Genomic DNA, 21531 nt, shown 5'->3' on the forward strand with positions numbered 1-21531 from the left:
ACTGCAAAAAATACGTAGGTATGGCATTGAGGGTGAGTTGGAGGTTTGGATTAGGAATTGGCTGGATGGAAGAAGACAGAGGGTAGTAGTTGATGGCAAAGGTTCATCTTGGAGTGCCGTCACTAGCGGTGTTCCGCAAGGATCTGTTTTGGGACCATTGCTGTTTGTCATTTTTATAAATGACCTGGAAGAGGGGTTAGAAGGTTGGGTGAGCAAGTTTGTGGATGATACGAAAGTCGGAGGAGTTGTTGACAGTGAGGAAAGATGTGGTAGGTTACAGCAGGATATAGAGAAGCTGCAGAGCTGTGCAGAAAGGTGGCAAATGGAATTCAATGTAGCTAAGTGTGAGGTGATTCACTTTGGGAAGAATAACAAAAAGATGGGGTACTGGGTTAATGGTCGGATACTTGGTAGTGTGGATGAGCAGAGGGATCTTGGTGTCCATGTACACAGATCTCTGAAAGTTGCCACCCAGGTAAATAGTGCGGTGAGGAAGGCATATGGCGTACTGGCTTTTATTGGTAGAGGAATTGAGTTCCGGAGTCCTGAGGTCATGATGCAGTTGTATAAGACTCTGGTGCGGCCGCATCTGGAATATTGTGTGCAGTTTTGGTCGCCATACTTTCGGAAGGATGTGGAGGCACTGGAACGGGTGCAGAGGAGGTTTACCAGGATGTTGCCTGGTATGGAAGGAAGATCGTATGAGGAAAGACTGAGACACTTGGGGCTGTTTTCATTAGAGAAAAGAAGGTTTAGGGGTGACTTGATTGAGGTGTACAAGATGATTAGGGGGTTAGATAGGGTTGACAGTGTGAACCTTTTCCCGCGTATGGAGTCGGGTATTACAAGAGGGCATAGCTATAAATTAAGGTGGGGGGGGTAGATATAGGACTGAAGTTGGGGTAGGTTCTTCACTCAGCGAGTCGTCAGTTCATGGAATGCCCTGCCAGTAGCAGTGGTGGACTCTCCCTCTTTATGGGCATTTAAGCGGGCATTGGATAGGTATATTGAGGATAGTGGGTTAGTATAGGTTAGGTGGGCTTGGATCGGCGCAACATCGAGGGCCAAAGGGCCTGTACTGCGCTGTATTCTTCTATGTTCTATGTTCTATAAGCTAGGACAAATGTTCAGCACAACATCGTGGGCCGAAGGGCCTGTTCTGTGCTGTATTGTTCTATGTTCTAGACTCCTTAAATAATTTTGGTGATCAGCATGTTTCCTGAGAATGGATTGGCTGAGTTTTTTTCCATTAAGGTTTTGGAAGTAGTCAGGTCAAATTTGAAAATATTAACATTTTTACTTATTCCCCGAACTAAGCCCATCTGTTCTTTGGGGTTAAAATTATTTCCTTTTAGTGAAGAAGTAACTTTATCTCTTAATTTTCTATTTATTTGGCTGTACAGTATTTGTTAACTGTCCATTTACATAGTTTATGTTTGTGTCTGTCTCAGTACTGAATCAGGAGGAGGAAAGTTTGGCTCTGGTGGATTCACTCCTTTTGGATTTTTTGGGGTTCTCACAGGAGCGGCAACTTGCTTCTATGCCTTTGTAGGATTTGATTGTATTGCGACTACAGGTAAGAACACAGCCTTTGAAACACTTTTCATTTTCTGCTTTATTTTGAAGGTGCTTTTTCATCATTATTGTTCTACAGGAGTGAGTCAGCCTCAGTCAAGCACAGTTTATTTTTCCTTTACATTATGGGAATGGGTAAAAGTGAAAAGGCTGTATTTTTTTTTTTTGCAGAACATTCTGGTTGATCACCTTGATTTCCTGCAGCATATTGACATGGTGGTGATGAAGGAACAATGACTTGTATTCCAAGGCCAGATAGTGTGTGTTATGGAAATAAATTTTACAGTGGTAGTGTTTTTGGAACATACTCAATTTTATCTGACTGGGAAGTAAAGGTTATATGGGAGAGAGGTGCTATTAGAGCAACCAGCAGTTCACTGTTCTTGACAGGTTATGTTAAGGCTGCTGACATTATTCTGATCTGTTGGCTGTGAGAGCATTAAATTTATTTTGGGAATTAGCATGTAAGTGCCTCTGTGTTGCAATTTTTTTACATGTTTGCATAATTCAGTGGTGTGTCCAGTGTTGCTTCAGCTTTAAGCCAGGAGTTATCTGCTGATCTTATAGTGGTTAAACTGTGTGGCATATGTAAGGTTATGAAATAACAGATTTTTGCTATATACAATTCTGTTATGCTGGTGCACAGTGCCACACCAAGGCCCAGTTATGGGCTGCTAAATCAGTCATTAGTCCTCTCCATTCCTCACAGCGAAAATGAGAATGTGTTAGAACTGTGCAATGATCACCTAAATCTGTACGATATTGAATACATAAGAGGTCAACTAACTCAGCCCAGATTAAAAGTTGAACTGGTTTGTCTACATAGTGATGTTTTTAAAACTAATTCCTTGAGCTAAAATTCACCATACCTCATAATATCTAATTTATCATTTTTTTAAAACATTTTTCTATTGCCATATTCTCATTTACATATTTTAATATAAATTTGTTTGATTTTGTTCTGATAGTAGAATATGTACAATTGGGAGTAGTTTTGGGAACATTACTTCAAGGGAAAATGGTGGAAAGGCAATGGCAAGCATTGAAAGAGTGCAGGAGCAAATTGTTTATTCCTGTCTGGAACAAAAGTGAAAAGGGAAAGATAGTCAAACCATGGCTGACAAGAGAAATTCAAGATAGTAAAAGTTTTTACAGGTATGTGAAGACAAAAAGATTGTTGAAGACAAATGTAGGCCTCTTACAGTCAGAAATGGAACCTATGATGGGGAGCAAAGAAGTGACTGACCAACTAAATATGTATTTTGTTTGTGTTCACAAAGGAGGATGCAAATAACGTACCAGAAATGTTGGGGAACACAGTTTTGTGAGAGAAAGGAACTGAAGGAAATTAGTAGGAAATGATTTTGAGAAAATAGATGGGATTGAAGGCTGATAAATTTCCAGGGCCTGATGACCTATAACCTAGAGTACTTAAAGAAGTCACTCTAGAAATAGTGGATGTATTAGTGGTCATCTTCCAAGATTAAATAAGACTCTGGAACAATACCTACATAATGGAGGGTATGTATGTCCTATATTTAAAAGAGGAGATAGAGAGAAAACTGGGAATTTTAGACCACTCGCTCTGACAGTAGTAATAGGGAAAATGATAGAGTCTGTTATGAAAGCTTTAAGAGCAAAGTATTTGGAAAGCAGTGATAGATTGAATAGTCCGCAACAATTTACAAAAGGGAAATCATGCTTGACAGATCTGCTGGAATTCTTGGAGAAGGTAACTAGTGGAGTTGATGATCGGGAGCTAGTGGATATAGTTTATTTGGATTTCAGATGGCTTTTGACAAAGTCCTAATAAGAGGATTAGCATATGAAATTAAAAGTGCATGGGATTGGAGGTAGTGTATTGAAATGTATAGAAAACTGGTTGGTAGACAGCAAACAAACTGTAGGAATAAACAGATCTTTTTCCAAATGGCAGGAAATGACCAGTAGGGCACTGTAGGGATCAGTGCTAGGACCCCAGCCATTCACTTTATGCATGAATAATGCTTTTGATGAGGGAACTAAATATATATCTTCAAATCTACAGATGATAAGTCTGCATGGGAGGCTGAGCTGAAAAGCAATTGCAGAGATGTTTCATTATGATTTGGACAAGCTGAGTGAGTGGGCAAATGCATGGAGTATAATTTGGACAAATATGAGGTTAACCATTTGGAGAATGAAAAAAAAAGGAAGGTGGATTATTATCTCGCCATAATTTGAGAGAGGGCAATGTACACTAAAACCTGGTTGTCCTTCCATACCATTCACTCAAGTTAAGCATGGAGGCATAGCAGGCAGTCAAGAAAAAACTGGTATGTAGGCCATTGTAGTAAAAGGATTTGAGTAGAGAAGCAGGGATATCGACTGCCATTAAACAGAAGTAGTTTTGGGAAGATTTATAGCTCAGGTTTAGGTTTTGGATGTAGGTTTGCTCGCTGAGATGAAAGTTTCATTTCCAGATGGCACGGTGGCACAGTGCTTAGCACTGCTGCCTCACAGCGCTAGAGACCCGGGTTCAATTCCCACCTCAGGCGACTGACTGTGTGGAGTTTGCACGTTCTCCCTGTGTCTGCGTGGGTTTCCTCCGGGTGCTCCGGTTTCCTCCCACAGTCCAAAGATGTGCAGGTCAGGTGAATTGGCCATGCTAAATTGCCCATAGTGTTAGGTAAGGGGTAAATGTAGGGGTATGGGTGGGTTGCGCTTCGGAGGGGCGGTGTGGACTTGTTGGGCCGAAGGGCCTGTTTCCACACTAAGTAATCTAATCTAATCAGACGTTTCGTTACCTTACTAGGTAACATCTTCAGTGGACCTCATGCGAAGCAATGCTGAAAATTCCTGCTTTCTATTTGTATGTTTGGGTTTCTTTGGGTTGGTGACGTTTTTCCTGTGTTGAAGTCACTTCCTGTTCCTTTTCTCCGGGGTGGTAGATGGGGTCTAACTCAGTGTATTTGTTGAGTGTTCCGGTTGGAATGCCGTGCTTCTAGGAATTCATGTACGTGTCTTTGTTTGGTTTGTCCTAGGATGGATGTATTGTCCCAGTCGAAGTGGTGTCCTTTCTCATCCGTATGTGAGGATACTAGTGAGAGAGGGTCATGTCTTTTTGTGGCTAGTTAGTGTTCATGTATCTTGGTGGCTAGTTTTCTGCCTGTTTATCCAATGTAGTGTTTGTTACAGTCTTTGCATGGTATTTTGTAAATGATGTTAGTTTTGCTCATTGTCTGTATATTGTCTGCTTATTTACAAACAAGGACTGTAACAAACACTACATTGGGCAAACCGGCAGAAAACTAGCCATCGGGATACATGAACACCAACTAGCCACAAAAATACACGATCCTCTCTCACTAGTATCCTTACAGATAAGAATGACACCACTTCGTCTGGGACAACACATCCATCTTAGGACAAGCCAAACAGAGACACGCACGAGAACTCTATCATAAACACACCGAGTTAGACCCCATCTACCACCCCCTGAGAAAAGGCACAGGAAGTGACTTCACCACAGGAAATGACATCACCAACCCAAAGAAACCCAAACATAGAAAGCAGGAATTTTCAGCATTGCTTCACATGAGGTCCACAGAAGATGTTACCTAGTAAGATAATGAAACGTCTGGAAACTAACCTTTCAGCTCAGCGAGCAAACCCACATCCAAAACCTAAACCGAACCTAGAATATTATGTGGAGTTTTGGTCTACTTATCTGAGGAACAATATTGTTATTGTAGAGGGAGTGCAGCAAAGGTTTACCAGACTGATGTCTGAGGTAGCAAGACTTAATAAGGAGAACTTCAGTCAGTTCAGATTATATTCGTGGAGTTCAGAAGAATGAAAGGGATTCTCACAGAAACTTGCAGGTTTCTATCAGTACTAAACATGGTTGATGCAGGAAAGATGTTCCCAATGATACGGGAATCCAGAACCAGGGGTTGCAATCTAAGAATACAGGATAAACCATTTACAACTGAGTTAAGAATAAATTTCCTCACCCAGAGAGTAGAGAGCCTATGGAATTCAGTCAAGGCTAAAACATTGTATAATTTCAAGGATCTGAAATTAGCACTTTAGGCTAAAGCAATCAAATAATGTGAGGAGAAAGTAGGAACAGGCTACTGAGTTGGATCATTAGCTGCAATCATATGAATGGTGGAACAGGCTTGAAAGTCTAAAGGATGTACCCCTGCACCTATTTTCTGTTTTTCAGCACCTGAAAGAGCAAAAGGTAGTGTTTCTGAACAAAGCTTAAAAGATTGATCTGTCTTTTCAGATGTTGGCAGTCTTGGCAGAGTCAGAATCATTGGCGACCTTTAAGCGGCAATTGGATAGGTACATGGATGGGTGCTTAAGCTAGGACAAATGTTCGGCACAACATTGTGGGCCGAAGGGCCTGTTCTGTGCTGTATTGTTCTATGTTCTATGTATTTTCATCACCTGTTTTATTTCTGATGTGCTGCATTTTTGCTGCATGTTGCTTTATATTTTTTTTTTCTGTTGGTTTCAGGAGAGGAAGCAAAAAATCCTCAGAAGTCAATTCCTATTGGGATTGTGGTTTCCCTGCTGATCTGTTTTGTGGCCTACTTTGGTGTATCTGCTGCTCTCACACTTATGATGCCTTACTACATACTGGACAAGAAAAGCCCACTACCTGAAGCCTTTAAATATGTTGGCTGGGAACCTGCTCGCTATCTTGTAGCTTTTGGCTCTCTCTGTGCTCTCTCTACCAGGTATTTTGAGTTTTGATTCAAGAGAATTCTACAATAATTTTTATTTTTGGAATAAAGATTTAACGGGGCCTCTGGTGAAAACTCTTCAATAACAAGTTGAACTGTACAGAATAGAAGGTCAAGTAATCAAACCATTTCATGTTGATGATATTAAGCTGAATTGTAAGAAGCAAGCTACTGCTCAGGGATTCATACTGTGAAGAAATCTGGCAGAGTTTCTGCTCCTGATTTAGTGTGTGTACATTTCTCATGTCGATTGCTGAAATGTGAATATGATGTATGGTACAGATGCCCCCTTTTGAGTTGAGTTCACCATTAATTGTTGAATAGGTTTGTATGTGAATGATATTCATTTGGATAATTATTTGACTACTTAGGCTCTCTTTGTACGCCAGCAAATTATCCACACCTTTGCAGGGGATGGGGAAAGTGTGACAAAAATAGACGATGCAACAGGAAAAGTTTACAAACAACAGCGAAGGAAACATGAACATTATACTGGTGTTTTTGAAATGATAGTGATAGCATTGGTTCCAGTATATCTAGTGTTAGTTATGCAGTTAATAGATATGGAACCTATCAAAAGATGCATAAAGTCATCTGAAGTCAGCAAGGTTCATAAATCTCTCTGCACAAAAACACTTGAGGGGCCAGAAAGAGAAATCGAGCAAGCGAGCTCCCAGTGGTTCCTAACTAATTGTCCATTTCCCTTGCATCCAGCTTGCTGGGCTCCATGTTCCCTATGCCTCGTGTCATATATGCAATGGCTGAAGATGGATTACTTTTCCGGTTCCTGGGGAACACACACAAAAAAACCAAGACCCCAGTGCATGCGACCATCGTTTCTGGCATTGTTGCTGGTGAGTATCACTTGTGACCAGGGTTGCAAGTCTTTTTTTTTTTACATCTGCTGCTGGTCTGGCAATTTTTGTTTCTTTGAATTCACAGATTGATAGAAACTTTCAGCTTGAAACTTGGAGGTTATTTACAACCTTTGCAACCCAAAAGAGCTATCCAACAGATCTCTTCATTCAGTTCTTGGTCCATACTTTTGTAAAGTTATGGCTCTTAAAGTGCATATCAAACTAGTTTTTAAGTGTGGTTTCTGCCTCTATCTCTTCTTGGCAATGAATTCCAGATCTTAAACATCCTGAAGGTGATTTTATTTTAAACCCTCCTCCAGTACTTACATCAATCAGTGTGGTTTGTGACCTGTTTGCTAAGGGGAATAGGTCCTGCCTATCTACTTTGTGTAAGCTGAAAATGTGTTGCTGGAAAAGCGCAGCAGGTCAGGCAGCATCCAAGGAATAGGAGAATCGACGTTTCGGGCATAAGCCCTTCTTCAGGAATCCTGAAACATCGATTCTCCTGTTCCTTCTGTGCTTTTCCAGCAACACATTTTCAGCTCTGATCTCCAGCATCTGCAGTCCTCACTTTTTCCTACTCTGTGTAAGCCCCTCATAAGTTTATCAAACCAAATTAAATCTTTCACAGTTCCTCTTTTCTAAAGAATACAGTTACACCTTGTCCAGTCTTTCTTCATGGCTGAAGTATTGCCGGCCTGGCAAAATTCTCGTAAGGCTCAGTATTGTTTAAAGGAGGCAACGTCCCCAGTGGTAATGTTAATGGATCATTAATGTTCAGAAAATGTTCTGAGGAGTTGGATTTTAATCCAGCTATGGCAGATGGTGGAATTTGAATTCAATAAAAATCTGGAAATAATCCAATGATGACCCTAAATCTGATGTCAGGTAGTGTTGAAGAGGCAGGGAGGCTGCAAAAGGACTTGGACATGCTAGGAAAGTGGGCAAAGAAGTGGTAGATGGAATACAACGTGGGAAAGTGAGAGTTTGTTCACTTTGTTAGAAGAATAGAGGCATGACTATTGTCTAAATAGTGAAAGGCTTCAGAAATCTAAAGCACAAAGGGACTTGGGAGTTTGGGATTCTCTTAAGGTTAATGTGCAAGTTCAGTTGGCAGTGGGGAAGGCGTGTAATGTTAACATGTATTTTAGCCCTCTTAAAATGAAAGTGCTGAGACTGTATATGGGTCTGATCAGAACCTATTTGAATATTGCAAGCAGTTTTGGGTCCTGGGATGGATATGACCACAGGATGAAGGGTTTATTATATGAAGAGAATTTGAGGACTCTGGATCTGTACTTGATAGAGTTTAGAAGGATGAGGAAAGATGTTTGAAACTTGCAGACTTGGGAGAAGCCTGGATACAATGGATGCAGACAAAATGTTTTCACTATTAGGAGAGACTAGAACCTCAGACAACGCTTTTAGAATTGAGATGAGGAGGAATTTGTACAGCCAGAGGCTTGTTCATCTGTAGAATTCATTGCCACAGAAGGCTGTGGAGGCCAAGTCATTAACTATATGTAACGCGGAGATAGATTCTTGATTGGTAAGGGGATCGAGGGTTACCGGGAGAAGGCAGAAAAATGGGGTTATGAAACATAACAGCCTTGATCGAGTGGTGGAGCAGACACAATGGGTCAATTAACCTAATTCTGCACCTATATCTTGCCTAAGGCTCCTCTGTCACTGCGTTCACACATTTTCTGTAATGTCAGAATAAAACTTAAGCAGCATAATAGCTGTAATTTTATTAGATTTTTATACTTTTAGCATACTCAGTTAGTAATGGAAAATATCCCATTTGTCTTTTTACCTACCTGCCCTATTCTCTTCGGGGATTTATAAATAGGTAGTCTAAGGTCCCTCTATATTTTGCAGTACATATTTTGACTCGTGCAAAAGTCACTGTCATTTGCCAAAGATATGCGAATACTGAAGAAATGCTTCTAATGATTCTAACCCCTCTGGAGCAACGGGAGAGATGAACTGAATTGGACATTTCATTTTATCCCAGAGAGATTTGGTAAATGTTCTTTTGGTTTCAAATGAAGGAAGAAAAGAGTGAAGTAAATATTTTGAACTGCAAAACTGGTTTTCCTGTGGACTGATCTCGTGTTTCAGGAATATAATAGAGAGTTAAGATGATGCGTGAAGTGCCTGTTTGTATTCACATCTTTTTGTTTTTGCTTCAGCTATCATGGCACTACTGTTTGACCTGGATGTCCTGGTTGACCTCATGTCTATTGGTACACTGCTTGCCTATACCCTGGTGGCAGCTTGTGTTCTTATCCTCCGGTGAGTGAAGGTTCCTAATGTGATGATTATTATTGTTGTCCTTTCTTAGCCAAGTTCACAGACTAGGAAATTATTGCTATGGCAATGCTAAAGCAATATGTGGGCTGATGTACAGTGAACTTGGGCCTATTGGAACAGCTTTATTGCTGGGGTGAAATTGTTCCTTTCCTGCTGTACCCATTCTGTGTAAGGTTGGTGTACTAGTGTACCACCATACTAAATGATGTCCTCGATTTAATTTCTTTCCCACCTAGTAGTTTTACACTGCATAGAGAACTGAATTGATTTACCATCTCATCTCTTCCTTTCATACATTGCACAAATCTTTAATCTTGCCTTATTTTATCTGCAGGTACCAGCCTTCTCCACTCCTCAAATGTGATTTGTATGAAATGACTCAATTTGGAGTAAATAAAAGCAGCCCGGCAAGCCAAATGAACTGCGAGGATTATCAGGCTGAAGAAAATACCTCAGTGAGCTTTAAACTGCTGTTCAAACCAGAACAACACACCCCAACTAAATGTTCCGGATTAATTATTTATATCAATGTTGGAATCCTCTGTAAGTATCTTGGACCTAAAGTATTATGACACAACAGTTGTGGTGTGTGCAAAAGACAGTGGACACTGTTAATGCTTATCTTGTCAGTGGTGAAGGTTGTACTTTTTTACAAAGATAACTGCCAGAGAAATTCCCTTCTTGATAAACATGACTTGACCTACTTTATACTACTGAGCAATGAAATCGACGTTTCAGGCAAAAGCTCTTCATCTTCCTGATGAAGGGCTTTTGCCCGAAACGTCGATTTCGCTGCTCCTTGGATGCTGCCTGAACTGCTGTGCTCTTCCAGCACCACTAATCCAGAATCTGGTTTCCAGCATCTGCAGTCATTGTTTTTAGCTACTTTATACTACTAACTGCTCGTTGAGTAATACCCAATGCTCAAGAGTGGTACTATAAGGAAACAACTAACCAAGAATTTAGGTGAAATACACACAGGAAGTAGTTGCAGAGTAAAGGGGCAGATTTTGTTTTTAGAAAGTTGTCGATCACCACTCGACATTGTTGAGTCGTACAAACCTATTGCAATGTCTTCATTGGCAGCTGTTCTATCAAATTTACAATGAAGGTATCCTGGTAATGGCTGTGCACATGTAGAAATTGATACTTAATGGCCATAATTGGGCAGTTGTGCCATTTATGGCAATAGTACCATTTCATATCTGTTGGCTTTTGTGACCTGATGAAAACAAAGGTTATGATTGCATTATTTTATGCAGGACGTTTACAGCTGCCACAGTCTTTTTCTGCTTATGATTTGAGGTCTGAACCCATGAATTAGGTGAAATAGTAAGTAAGCTATACCTAGTGCAGAGGAAGCTATACCTAGGTAAGCTATACCTAGTGCACCTTTTTGTATAGAAAGGATAGAAATTGGAGGTCAATTGAGGGAGCATATCTTTGTGTCTCAGTAGTGCTCTAATAGAAAAGGGGGACTTTCATTGACTTAGCTTGACCTAATTTCAAAGCAATGCCCATTCCTGTTTTTCTTTAATCAAATACCCTCTTCATTTCAATTAATTTTTTTTTTATAATTCTATTCTAGCGATTGTTTTGACTTGTATTTGCATTGTACTGGCAAAATGTTATGAGGAATTATCCAATGGACATATCATCTGGATGACGGTACTTGTGATACTGTGCGTCGTTGCTGCTATTATTACCTTCATTATATGGACACAACCACAGAACGAAACCTCACTTAGTTTTAAGGTAAATCATTCATTTCAGAATCAGTTAGAAACAGAAAAGAAAATTCCCTTCTAAAATAAACTAAATTCTGCAATAGTACCATTTCATATCTATTGGCTGTGTTTCACTATCTCAAGCATACCATACCATTTACCCTTTTCTTCTCTCCTGATTAGCATGTAATTAGCATGCTATTTTACAATGTTCCTTCGCTTCGCTTAATTTTTGAAAAATACAAAGAATTATTTGAAGTTCAGGGCGAATTGCACGAGTAACCAGCAGACAACAACAACCAAGTTGTCCAGTTTTTCCCTCCAGCCACACTGTCCAAGTATAGAATGCCATTGTGTTGTCCTGCAGGCTGTTCAGACATTAGAATTCCCAAGGCATGAGAATTCACAGACACTTAAAATAATGATGAATTTTACATCATTATTTACCTGTCTGTGCTTGACCATACACTCTGCTAAGTTACTAGGTCCACTCCCTTCTTTGATCTCTGCAGGAGCAGCTGAGATCAGTTGACCTTGCTAGGTCCAGGTTAGGAAGAGGAAAATTGTTGATAATTCTTGATCACCCTTCACCAGCTCCTACTGGCGACTGCAAATTTCAGGTGAAGTTTGGACCTGTATCACCTATGATGGTAGACAGTCAGCCAGTCAGAGTCAGTGTCTCTGTCAACAGAGCACGGCTAGGTGGAGAACTGTGTCATGCTTTGAAAATGACTCGAATATTGTGATGCCCTCAGGAAAATTGAAGAATGATTTTCATGGATGATTGATAGAACAAAAACATCAAATGTGTTTGCAGTTTAGATGTGCACCATGTGGAAAATATACTGACAGATTCCTTTTGTCTTTTTAGGTGCCACTTCTGCCATTCCTTCCTATTGTCAGTATGTTTATAAATGTTTACCTGATGGTGATGTTGGATTTGGGCACCTGGATTCGGTTTGGAATTTGGATGTTAATAGGTAAATATACATCTATAGTTTGCACCCTGCCCAAAAATAAAACTGATACATGTACTCTTAACACCTCAATTAAAATAAATGTCAGCGCAAATTAGCTGTAATGTGATTGACAAATTGGGAATGCTGTTTCTAAAGTGTGAACTTCCAAAACGTGTGTTGGCTGTAATGTGATTACAGCGTCAACACATTGAACACTGTTTCTATAAATCCTGTGATTTTTCTATTACATGGGATTGCACAAGAATGCAACTGTTATGTTATAGAAAAAAACATCTGGTGGTTAAATATAAAAAGCTGAAAATACAAGTCTGTCTGCTGCCACTTTGTGCAAGTCAATCTTGAATAATGTGCATTATAGTATCTCTTGTTAAAACTTACATATAAATCTCCAAGTTGATCAAACACAACTCCATAATATTTGTCCACACTTGTATTTCTACTCATCGCTCTTGAGCTATAATCCACTTATTGCTTGCAATTCACTCAAAATAAAATGTAAATCATGGTGGACTATTCAATCACCCCTGAAGGTCAAGGATAAAATTCAGCTTCAGTTTTTTCCAGTTCAACTCTACTAATTAGATTTCAAAGACAAGGAATTCTTTAGTTAATCTATACAGAGGAACCTCGATTATCCGAATGAGATGGGCAGGCATTATTTCGTTTGGATAATTGATTATTCGGTTAATTATTCAATGCCTTTCCTCTGGGGCTTGGGGTTTTTCTGTTGTCTCCTGAACGGGGAGCAGAGTTAAGGCAGCAGCACACCGCACACGAGTCCCTGCCTGCCCGCCCCACAACCCGTCCAACACCACCCCTGTCCGCGCCCGCCCCCCCGCCCCAACCGTGTCCAACACTGTCCTCACCCCCTCCAACAAAATCCAACCTCCTACCTTCCCCCCAAACTCGTCCAAAACGGTATATTATAGCAGAATGACCTGTAGCAATTTGGATTGATTGGTATTGGTCTCATAAATGCAAAGCAGTCACGTGCTTCTCAAAGATGCATAACATTTCTGTGCTTGCTCTTAGTTATGATGGTGAGGGATGGAAGTACACCATGGCTTCTGTCTTAAACCACTTATTCCTACTGGGGATGGGAAAATATTATTTACCATTCTTCAGTGTATCTTCCTATTGCTGTAAAGTATTGCGGGCTGTTTATCGGAATATCACTACCCTATAAACAACAAGATATTTGTGGCACTGAGGTTCTTTTAAGGTGATTTTATATTGCTGGTATGTTTTATCTGTAGATAGAATTTTTAAATAAATGTCAACAAGATTTGTTTGAAACAAATGTTGTTTAAAAATTTTATTTTTATGTTTTATAAAATATTTGATATTTCTCAATTGAAATCCAGTATTTTGACATCTCCATCTGAGAGTTTCTGTAATATTTGTGATTGTGATGTCATGCATTTATCTTTTAATTTCCCTAGGTTTTGTCATCTACTTTGGTTATGGAATGCAGAACAGCTCTGAGAACGAGCAATCCTCTTTCAGTCCTGTAGGCTCGGATAGTCAAGAGAAAATGGATAAAATGCTTGACTGCAACATTTTACTCACTCCAGCAAAAATAAAGGAATTATCAACAGTGTAATAGAGAAAATATTGAAAGGGGTGATCCCTATTTACACTGACATTTATTTTTTCTTACTAATTGCATTTATTTCTGTTTTTCATAATGGAATGTTACAAGTTGAGATGACATATTTTGCCTTTTTATATTTCAGTGCTCCTCACTTCCTTGAGGGGTTATGCAGTCCACCCAAGGCGAGGGGTTATGGGAAGGTTTTATTCCCACTGACAATTCATTAATAATAAAAAGGCTACTTAACTTCTGTTGATACTGTTTGACATCATGACTACCATTTTATTCTAACCAAGCTCTCATTCTGTTTACACATCAGCAAGAAGCTTTCTTATTGTTTTGAGAAAGGTCAAGGCCTGCATGAACAAAGAACAGAAGTACAGCACAGGAATAGCTCCTTCAGCCCTCCAAGCCCGTGCCGATTTATCATGCCCTAACTAAACTAAAAAACAAACCTTCTGCCCTTATTCACTCCGTATCCCTCTATTCCCTCCCTATTCATGTAACCATTCAGATACTTAAATGACACCAACTTGCCTCCTTCCACCACCACTTCTGGCAGTGCGTTCCAGGCTCCTACCACTCTGTGAAAAACTTTCCTCTCACATCTTCCTTAAACTCTCCCCCTCTTGCCTTGAACTTGTGCCCCCTTGTAATTGAAACTTCAAAGCTGGGATAAAGCTTCAGACTATCTAACCTATACACACTTCTCATAATTTTTGTAGACCTCTGTGAGGTCTCCTCTGAGTGAAAACAATCCTAGTCTTTTAAACCTTTCCTCATAGCCAAGCCCCTCAAGACGAGACAAGATCCTGGTGAACCTTCTCTGCTTTCTCTCTCCAAAGCTTCCATATCCTTCTGGTGGTGTGGCAACCAGAACTGCACACAGTACTCTAAATGCAGCCTTACAAGGGTTTTATATAGCTGCAATATGGTTTGCCAACTCTTGTACTCCATGCCCTGGCCAATTGAAGGCAAGCATGCCATATGCTGGCTTAATCACCTTAGCAACCTGTGTTGCCACTTTTAGGGTTTTTAGGGAACTGTGGACCTGCACACCCAAATCAGTCTGTATGTTCATGGTCCTAAGAGTTCTGCCATTTACAGAATAATTCACACGTAAATTTGATCCTCCAAAATGCATCACCTCTCATTTGTTTTGATTGAACTCCACCTGTGCTCAAGCTGCCAATCTAATTATATCTTATTGTATCCTTTCACTGTCATTAGCACTATCAGCTTCTACACCAATCTCCATGTCATCAGCAAACTTACTAACAGACCACTCGCATTTTCCTCCAGATCATTCATATATACTACAAACAATAGAGAATCGAAGACTGATCCCTGTAGAACACCACTAGTTACCGGTTTCCATCAGGTAAAACTCTTCCACCGCTAGCCTCTATCTTCAATGACCAAGCCAGTTTAGCATCCATCTAGTCAACCCACCCCAAATTTCATATGATTTTAGTTTTTGTATCAATCTGCAATGTGCTTCTTTAGCAAATACTTACTAAAATCCTTTTAAACTACATCTACAGCCCTTTCCTCATCAATCATCTTCGTCACCGCTTCAAATGACCTTCCCAGTACAAAACCATGCTGCCTTTCATGAACCAGTCCATTTTCTTCCAGATGTGCATATATCTTGTCCCTCCATATCTCCTCCAAGAGTTTCCCCACCACAGTCATCAAGCTGGCTGGCCTATAATTTCCTGGATTATCCCCTTGGTTTACTCCCTTAAACAAGGGAATAACTTTGGCTACTCTCCAATCCTTTGTAACCTCTCTTGTGGTCAAAGATGATGTGGAGATATCTGTTAATGCCGTGGCTATTTCTTCCCTTGCCTTGACATTCCTGATGAAGGCTTATGCTGGAAATGTCAATTCTCCTGCTCCTCAGATGCTGCCTGACCTGCTGTGTTTTTCCAGCAGTACGCTCGATTCTGATCTCCAGCATCTGCAGTCCTCACTTTCTCCTACTTGACGTTCCTATGTATGTTCATTTATATCTGGTAAAGTTACATCAACTTTACAATAAAATGGGAAATGGAGTTTCACAATGTCAATGGATTATTAAGTAGAATGGTATCATCTCAACCCATTTAATTGATATTCCCTTGAATTATAAACTCAAGTCTTTTTCTGTTTACATAGGAAAAGATTCATTGCTATTTATTGGCTCTGTGTTCTTGGAATTAAATTGGCATTGATGTTTTTCCGTTAAAACTTTAATGTAGAGAAATCACAGCTATGTTACAGTAAAGTAAGATGTGTGTCTTTGTGAAACAAAATTACTAATGGATAAAATGTTTACGGCCAGGCTTGTAGTTGATGGCCAGTTGATATTCTCTCTGCTGTGCTGTAGTAATAGTACAAAGCTTAGGAGAGGGGGTGATGAAAATGTCTCATCAGTTTGTAGTTGTAATGCTGATCTAGGCCGGCTCCACATGGCTATTTCTTAATTCCCAGTGTTTTTGTTTAGAGTGCAGAGACACCAGCTTGGTTGTATACATTTTTATGTAAATACTCTGATATTTTATAAGTACTATCTTTCATTACAGCTAAATACGTGGTTCGGGGGTGGGGGTGGAAGCAGATACTTTTCTTTAAGAAAGCACTTGAACTTGCTACCAGAATGTGAAACTGTCATTGCAAATTAGCTGTCTGCAATGGAAAGTGCCTAATTTTCGTTTCCACTTAAGTATTGAAACTGAAAATTAGGGGTTTTCTTCATGAGTAGCTAATCTCTAATATCAGTTTGAGACCTGGATAGCAAACTGAAAATTTAACCTAATGTCTCCATATAACACTTAAACATGAACTGTTGTAACTTGTTACAAAAACAGAAAATTGTGGACCAAAGAATTAAATAGGTAAAACAATTTTCATATTGGCTAAATTAACACAGTATAAGGACTGTATTTATTCATTCATTGTTCATGTTGGACAACATTTCACAACGAACGCGGTGTGAAATCTTGTCCCGCATTCTTTTTAAAATTTCTTTTGCCTTGTCTCAGTCCAAATGATTTCATTCATCTAATGTTTACTCTGGGGTAATTATACTTGCTTGGCATAGCTTTGTATGTGGATCATTATTTGAACATTGTAATGCATTTTTTTAAATGACAGAGAACACAAACTGATTTGAAAAGTTCACATTGCTAATTCAAAGTCAAATGATAATGACTTTCTCTTAAATCATCCTTCACTAAAATGGATGTAAATAGCAAAGTGTTTCTAATAATATTTGTGAATCTGTATCGTGATCAATGAAAGGAAAATATTATCAAATGGTAATTTTATTCCTTTGGAGTATTTTACATATCAAGTTGCGTCTTCCATAAAGAAATTTGTCAGTTATTTTCTCAAAGTTTAAACAATAATAAATTAAATTATTTTTATTAGTTTGAGGAAATAATAGTCAATACACTCATTTTTTTGAATAATACTATTAAAAATGGAAGAAAATGCCTGTAAATATTTCATGCTCTATTATGTTTCTCTGTATAAAACTATATTGTTGGTCAGTGTTTAACTTGTACATATGTATTTTTGTAGTAAGTTGTTTTGAATCAATAAAAATATTAATAACTGATTTTAAAATATGAATTTCTTACACTGACCCATTTATGCATTTTGCTTAATTTTTGTGCATCCCCAGTTTATTTTAAAAAACACTGAGACAAATTGGATAGAACCATCAATTGAACTTGGCGAAACAACCCTGGAATACGTAGACCACTTTACATATCTTGGAAGTCACCTCTCCTCCAATGTTGACCTTAATGACGAGATCCACCATTGTCTTAAATGTGCTGAAACAGCTTTTGGACGTCTTTTAATTGTGACATCAGGACAGACACTAAATGTTAGTGTATGAAGCAGTGGTGATCCCAATGCCCCTGTATGCATCAGAAACTCTGACAACATACCAATAACATCTGAAGTTCCATCAACGCTGCATTTGAAACATCTTTATCAGCTGGGAAGTTAGAAGTACCAATATCAGCACGCTGAATGAAACAAAAATAACATAACATGCATTGAAGCCTATGTCATCAAGAACCAACTAACATTGGAGCGGTGATGTTGGTTGGATGAAAGACTAATGTCTACCAAAACAAATCATCTACTCCCAGCTTAAAGAAGGCAAGCATAAAAGAGGTAGATAACAGAAGAGATTCAAAGATGTTTAAAAGCCAATATGAAGAAATGTAACATCAACAATTCGGAAACCAATGCTAAGGCTAGGAAACTCTGGCAAACCATCATCCGAGAACGACAGCAACTTTTGAAGCCAACAGATGTGCAGAATTAGAAGAGAAAAAAACTGAAAGCGAGGTAGCAACAACCAAAGCCTGATCTACAATCTAGAACTATTGCCCTGAATGCGGAAGAACTATCAAAGCCAAGATTGGACTCCTAAGCCACTTCAAAGCCCATGAATAGATAAATGGAATGAAGACCACCATCCTCAACCTTGGGATAGCCATGATGATGACTGTATACATGCAGAACTCTGTACTTTATAGAATAGTACCCTAACACCAAGGAAAATAATTACCTAAGGAGCAAAACAGCCACTTTTCAATAAAAAAAATCATTAAACAGGATCTTCCCAGTCCCTGAATATGTGCATTGAAGCAAAAAGTTGGAAAAGTAGTGAGGGATTGGCACTGATAACATTCTTGATACAGCAGAATGTCTCATTCTGCAACAAAGGACAGAATTTTCCAGGCTTTGAGCAATGTTTGCTATTGTGAGGAGTGGTAACATAGGGTGAGATGGCCATTTCGACATCAAAATCATCTTGCCACAACTTCCCTGCCTTGCTGAAGCAGCATGGATCATGCAGTGATTTTTTTTAAAAATGTTTTTATTGAAAAAAATGTTTCTTTACAATTATAAAATTACAAAAATAGGAAAATATAACTTAAAACAATAAACCAACTATTATACTACTCTACAAAAGAACTGTCAACTACACTCATTACACATCAATAAATAAGTACGTAACGCTGCTCAGCGTAACAAGACCTCAGTGTTCAACCTTCAAGAGCATCAATTATTAAACCCATTGTTGCTCAAGGTTCTTCCTCAGGACATTCGGCTTATTAAACCAAACCACCATGGCCAGATAAAAGTGCTAATTAAAATGGTAGATCAGCTTCCAAATAATTCTAAAAGGGCTGCCATGTCTTATAAAAGTTCATTTTCAGGTGCACCATATTTGTAAGAAAGTCCAAAGGAATGTGTTCCATAATTAACCCCCCTGACAGACCCAGGGGGTTCTCAGACACCCAGCACATCAGAATGTTCTTCCTTGCACAAAATGTGAGGATGCTAAAAAGCTTTTTCCCATGTATATCTGAGAGAGATAAATTTGGCAAACCCAGAAGGAAAGAAACTGGGTCCACCTTGACTTCTGTCCCCAAGACCCCCTCTATTACTCCTGCCACAGCGCCTCAGTAGGTATGGAGCCTGTGGCAGCACCACAAAAGATGCGTGAGGGTACCTGTGTTTACTGTACAGTTGGGGCACATTGAAGATGCATCCTGTTTAAATTTTGCAAGATAGTTTGGGGCTAGATGATCGTTAGAAGAATCTCTAACTGCATAGCCTGGGTCCTATTATATATTGAAATTTTCCTCGCATTCTCGCAAATGTCCTCCCAAGTTTCCGGAGTGATCTCCCTCCCCCCCCCCCCCCAAACTCCCTCTCCTAGACCTCTCCTAATCGCTCAATGTCACCCAAGGAACCTCCCACCAACAAAAGATAGAGAGTACTCACTGAAAGAGTCCTCTTAGCCTGAAGCACCTTCTTTACCATGTCAGATCTATAACAGTTAGAAATGTAGTCGCTTTTCAGATAAAATCTCTGATCTGAAGCAAATGGAAGAGATCCCTACTTGATAACCCATACTTAAGAGTTATTTGATCAAATGACATTAACATTTAATCTTCAAACAGGTCACCCAAACAAGAGACTCCTCTATCCGCCCAGGACTTCAACCTGGGATCCATTGTCCCTCGCTAGAAACCTGGCATACCAACTATGGGAGTATGGAAAGATGTTTTATACATATTACCCTCCATCTGTCTCATTGTCCACCACATTTTGACAGTATTAATAACTATTGGATTGCGGTAATGTTTCGCAACTATCCTCATTTTGTCCAGACACAACAGGTTAATAAGAGGACACTTTGTCTGGGAGGCCTCAACATCCAAACATATCGACACCGAATCCTCACAGGCCCAATCACTCTCAAAAGATAAAAGAGAGCTCAATTGATATCTCTGACATCCAGCGGATCCACTCCTCTCAACCCCTGGCGCATTTGCAATTTCATCACCTTGATGAGGGAGTGCTTATGGTGCCAAATAAAAGAATTAAACCAACCATGTAATTTCTGAAACATTTGTCGAGGAAAAAGCAAGGGAAGCATCCGCAGAGGGTATAAAAGCGAGGAGGAACATTTATTTTAATAACAGCAACTCGAACTTGTCATGATATTGGAAGGGCTCCCCATCTTAGAAGGTCTTGTTTCACGTTGTCAAACAAATGAACAAAATTAGCCTTGAATAACTGATCCAAACTAGGGGTCACAAGAGAGGCCCAAATAAAGAAAGCCGCCCTGTGCCCACTTAAAGGGGAATCCACCTTCAATGTCTGGTATTCCAATAAGACCCCCGCCTCCCCATAGACATAGCCTCCGATTTTGAAAAATTGTTCTTGTAACCTGAGAAAAAGCCAAATGAATTAATACGTTGTATTAAATAGGGCAACAAAACTGCTGGATTCGAAAGAAAAATGAGATCATCCTCTGTACATAATGTGATCTTGTGCACCTTCGACCCTACCTTTGGGGCAGCTATATTAGGGTCCCCACGAATGGCCTCTGCCAGCGGCTTAATCACCAATGCAAAGAGAAAAGATGAGAGGGGACAGCCTTGCCGACTGCCCCACTAGTGTTAAAATTATCAGACCCAATACCATTAGATTAGATTACTTACAGTGTGGAAACAGGCCCTTCGGCCCAACAAGTCCACACCGACCCTCTGAAGAACAGCCCACCCAGACCATTACCCTACATTTACCCCTTCACCTAACACTGCGGACAATTTTTGCATAGCCAATTCACCTGACCAGCACATTTTTGGACAGTGGGAGGAAACCAGAGCACCCGGAGGAAACCCATGCAGATACGGGGAGAATGTGCAAATTACACACAGACAGTTGCCTAAGGCAGGAATTGAACCCGGATCTCTGGTGCTGTGAGGCGCAGTGCTAACCACTGTGCCATCTGTTTAAAATCAGTGGTTTTCAAACTTGAGAATGGATAGCATTCATGATGTTAATTTGTTAGATACAGATAAAATTAGATTCCCTACAGTGTGGAAACAGGCCCTTCAGCCCAACCAGTCCACACTGACCGGCTGAAGAGTATGTGCCATTTCCCTCTGACTAATGCACCTAACACTATGGGCAATTTAGCATAGCCAATTCACCTAACCCACACATCTTTGGACTGTGGGAGGAAACCCACGCAGATACAGGAAGAATGTGCAAACTTCACACAGACAGTAGCCCGAGACTGGAATCAAACCTGGGACCCTGGTGCTGAGAAATAGCAGTGCTAACCACTGAGCCACCATTAGTGAGAATTGTTGCTAGAGGATCACTGTAAAGGATCCTCACCCATCTAGTAAACACTTCACCCAGGCCAAATCACTC

The 21531-nt window shown here is 39.8% G+C and overlaps 1 protein-coding gene across 1 annotated transcript in view; it reads left to right on the plus strand.

Annotated features, from left to right (window-relative positions):
- LOC122557267 (high affinity cationic amino acid transporter 1-like) overlaps positions 1–14035 on the plus strand; it is a 40325-nt gene extending 26290 nt beyond the window's left edge. Inside the window, exons 5-12 of the mRNA XM_043704787.1 lie at positions 1452–1576; positions 6083–6305; positions 7026–7165; positions 9364–9466; positions 9819–10027; positions 11073–11239; positions 12083–12191; positions 13634–14035. Of these exons, the coding sequence (XP_043560722.1) occupies positions 1452–1576; positions 6083–6305; positions 7026–7165; positions 9364–9466; positions 9819–10027; positions 11073–11239; positions 12083–12191; positions 13634–13794 (1237 nt within the window). The 3' untranslated portion in view covers positions 13795–14035. The remainder of the gene's footprint in view (positions 1–1451; positions 1577–6082; positions 6306–7025; positions 7166–9363; positions 9467–9818; positions 10028–11072; positions 11240–12082; positions 12192–13633) is intronic.
- Positions 14036–21531: the final 7496 nt, after the last annotated feature.

The sequence above is a fragment of the Chiloscyllium plagiosum genome, chromosome 15 (assembly GCF_004010195.1).
Source record: "Chiloscyllium plagiosum isolate BGI_BamShark_2017 chromosome 15, ASM401019v2, whole genome shotgun sequence".
Taxonomy (NCBI): Eukaryota; Metazoa; Chordata; class Chondrichthyes; order Orectolobiformes; family Hemiscylliidae; genus Chiloscyllium; species Chiloscyllium plagiosum.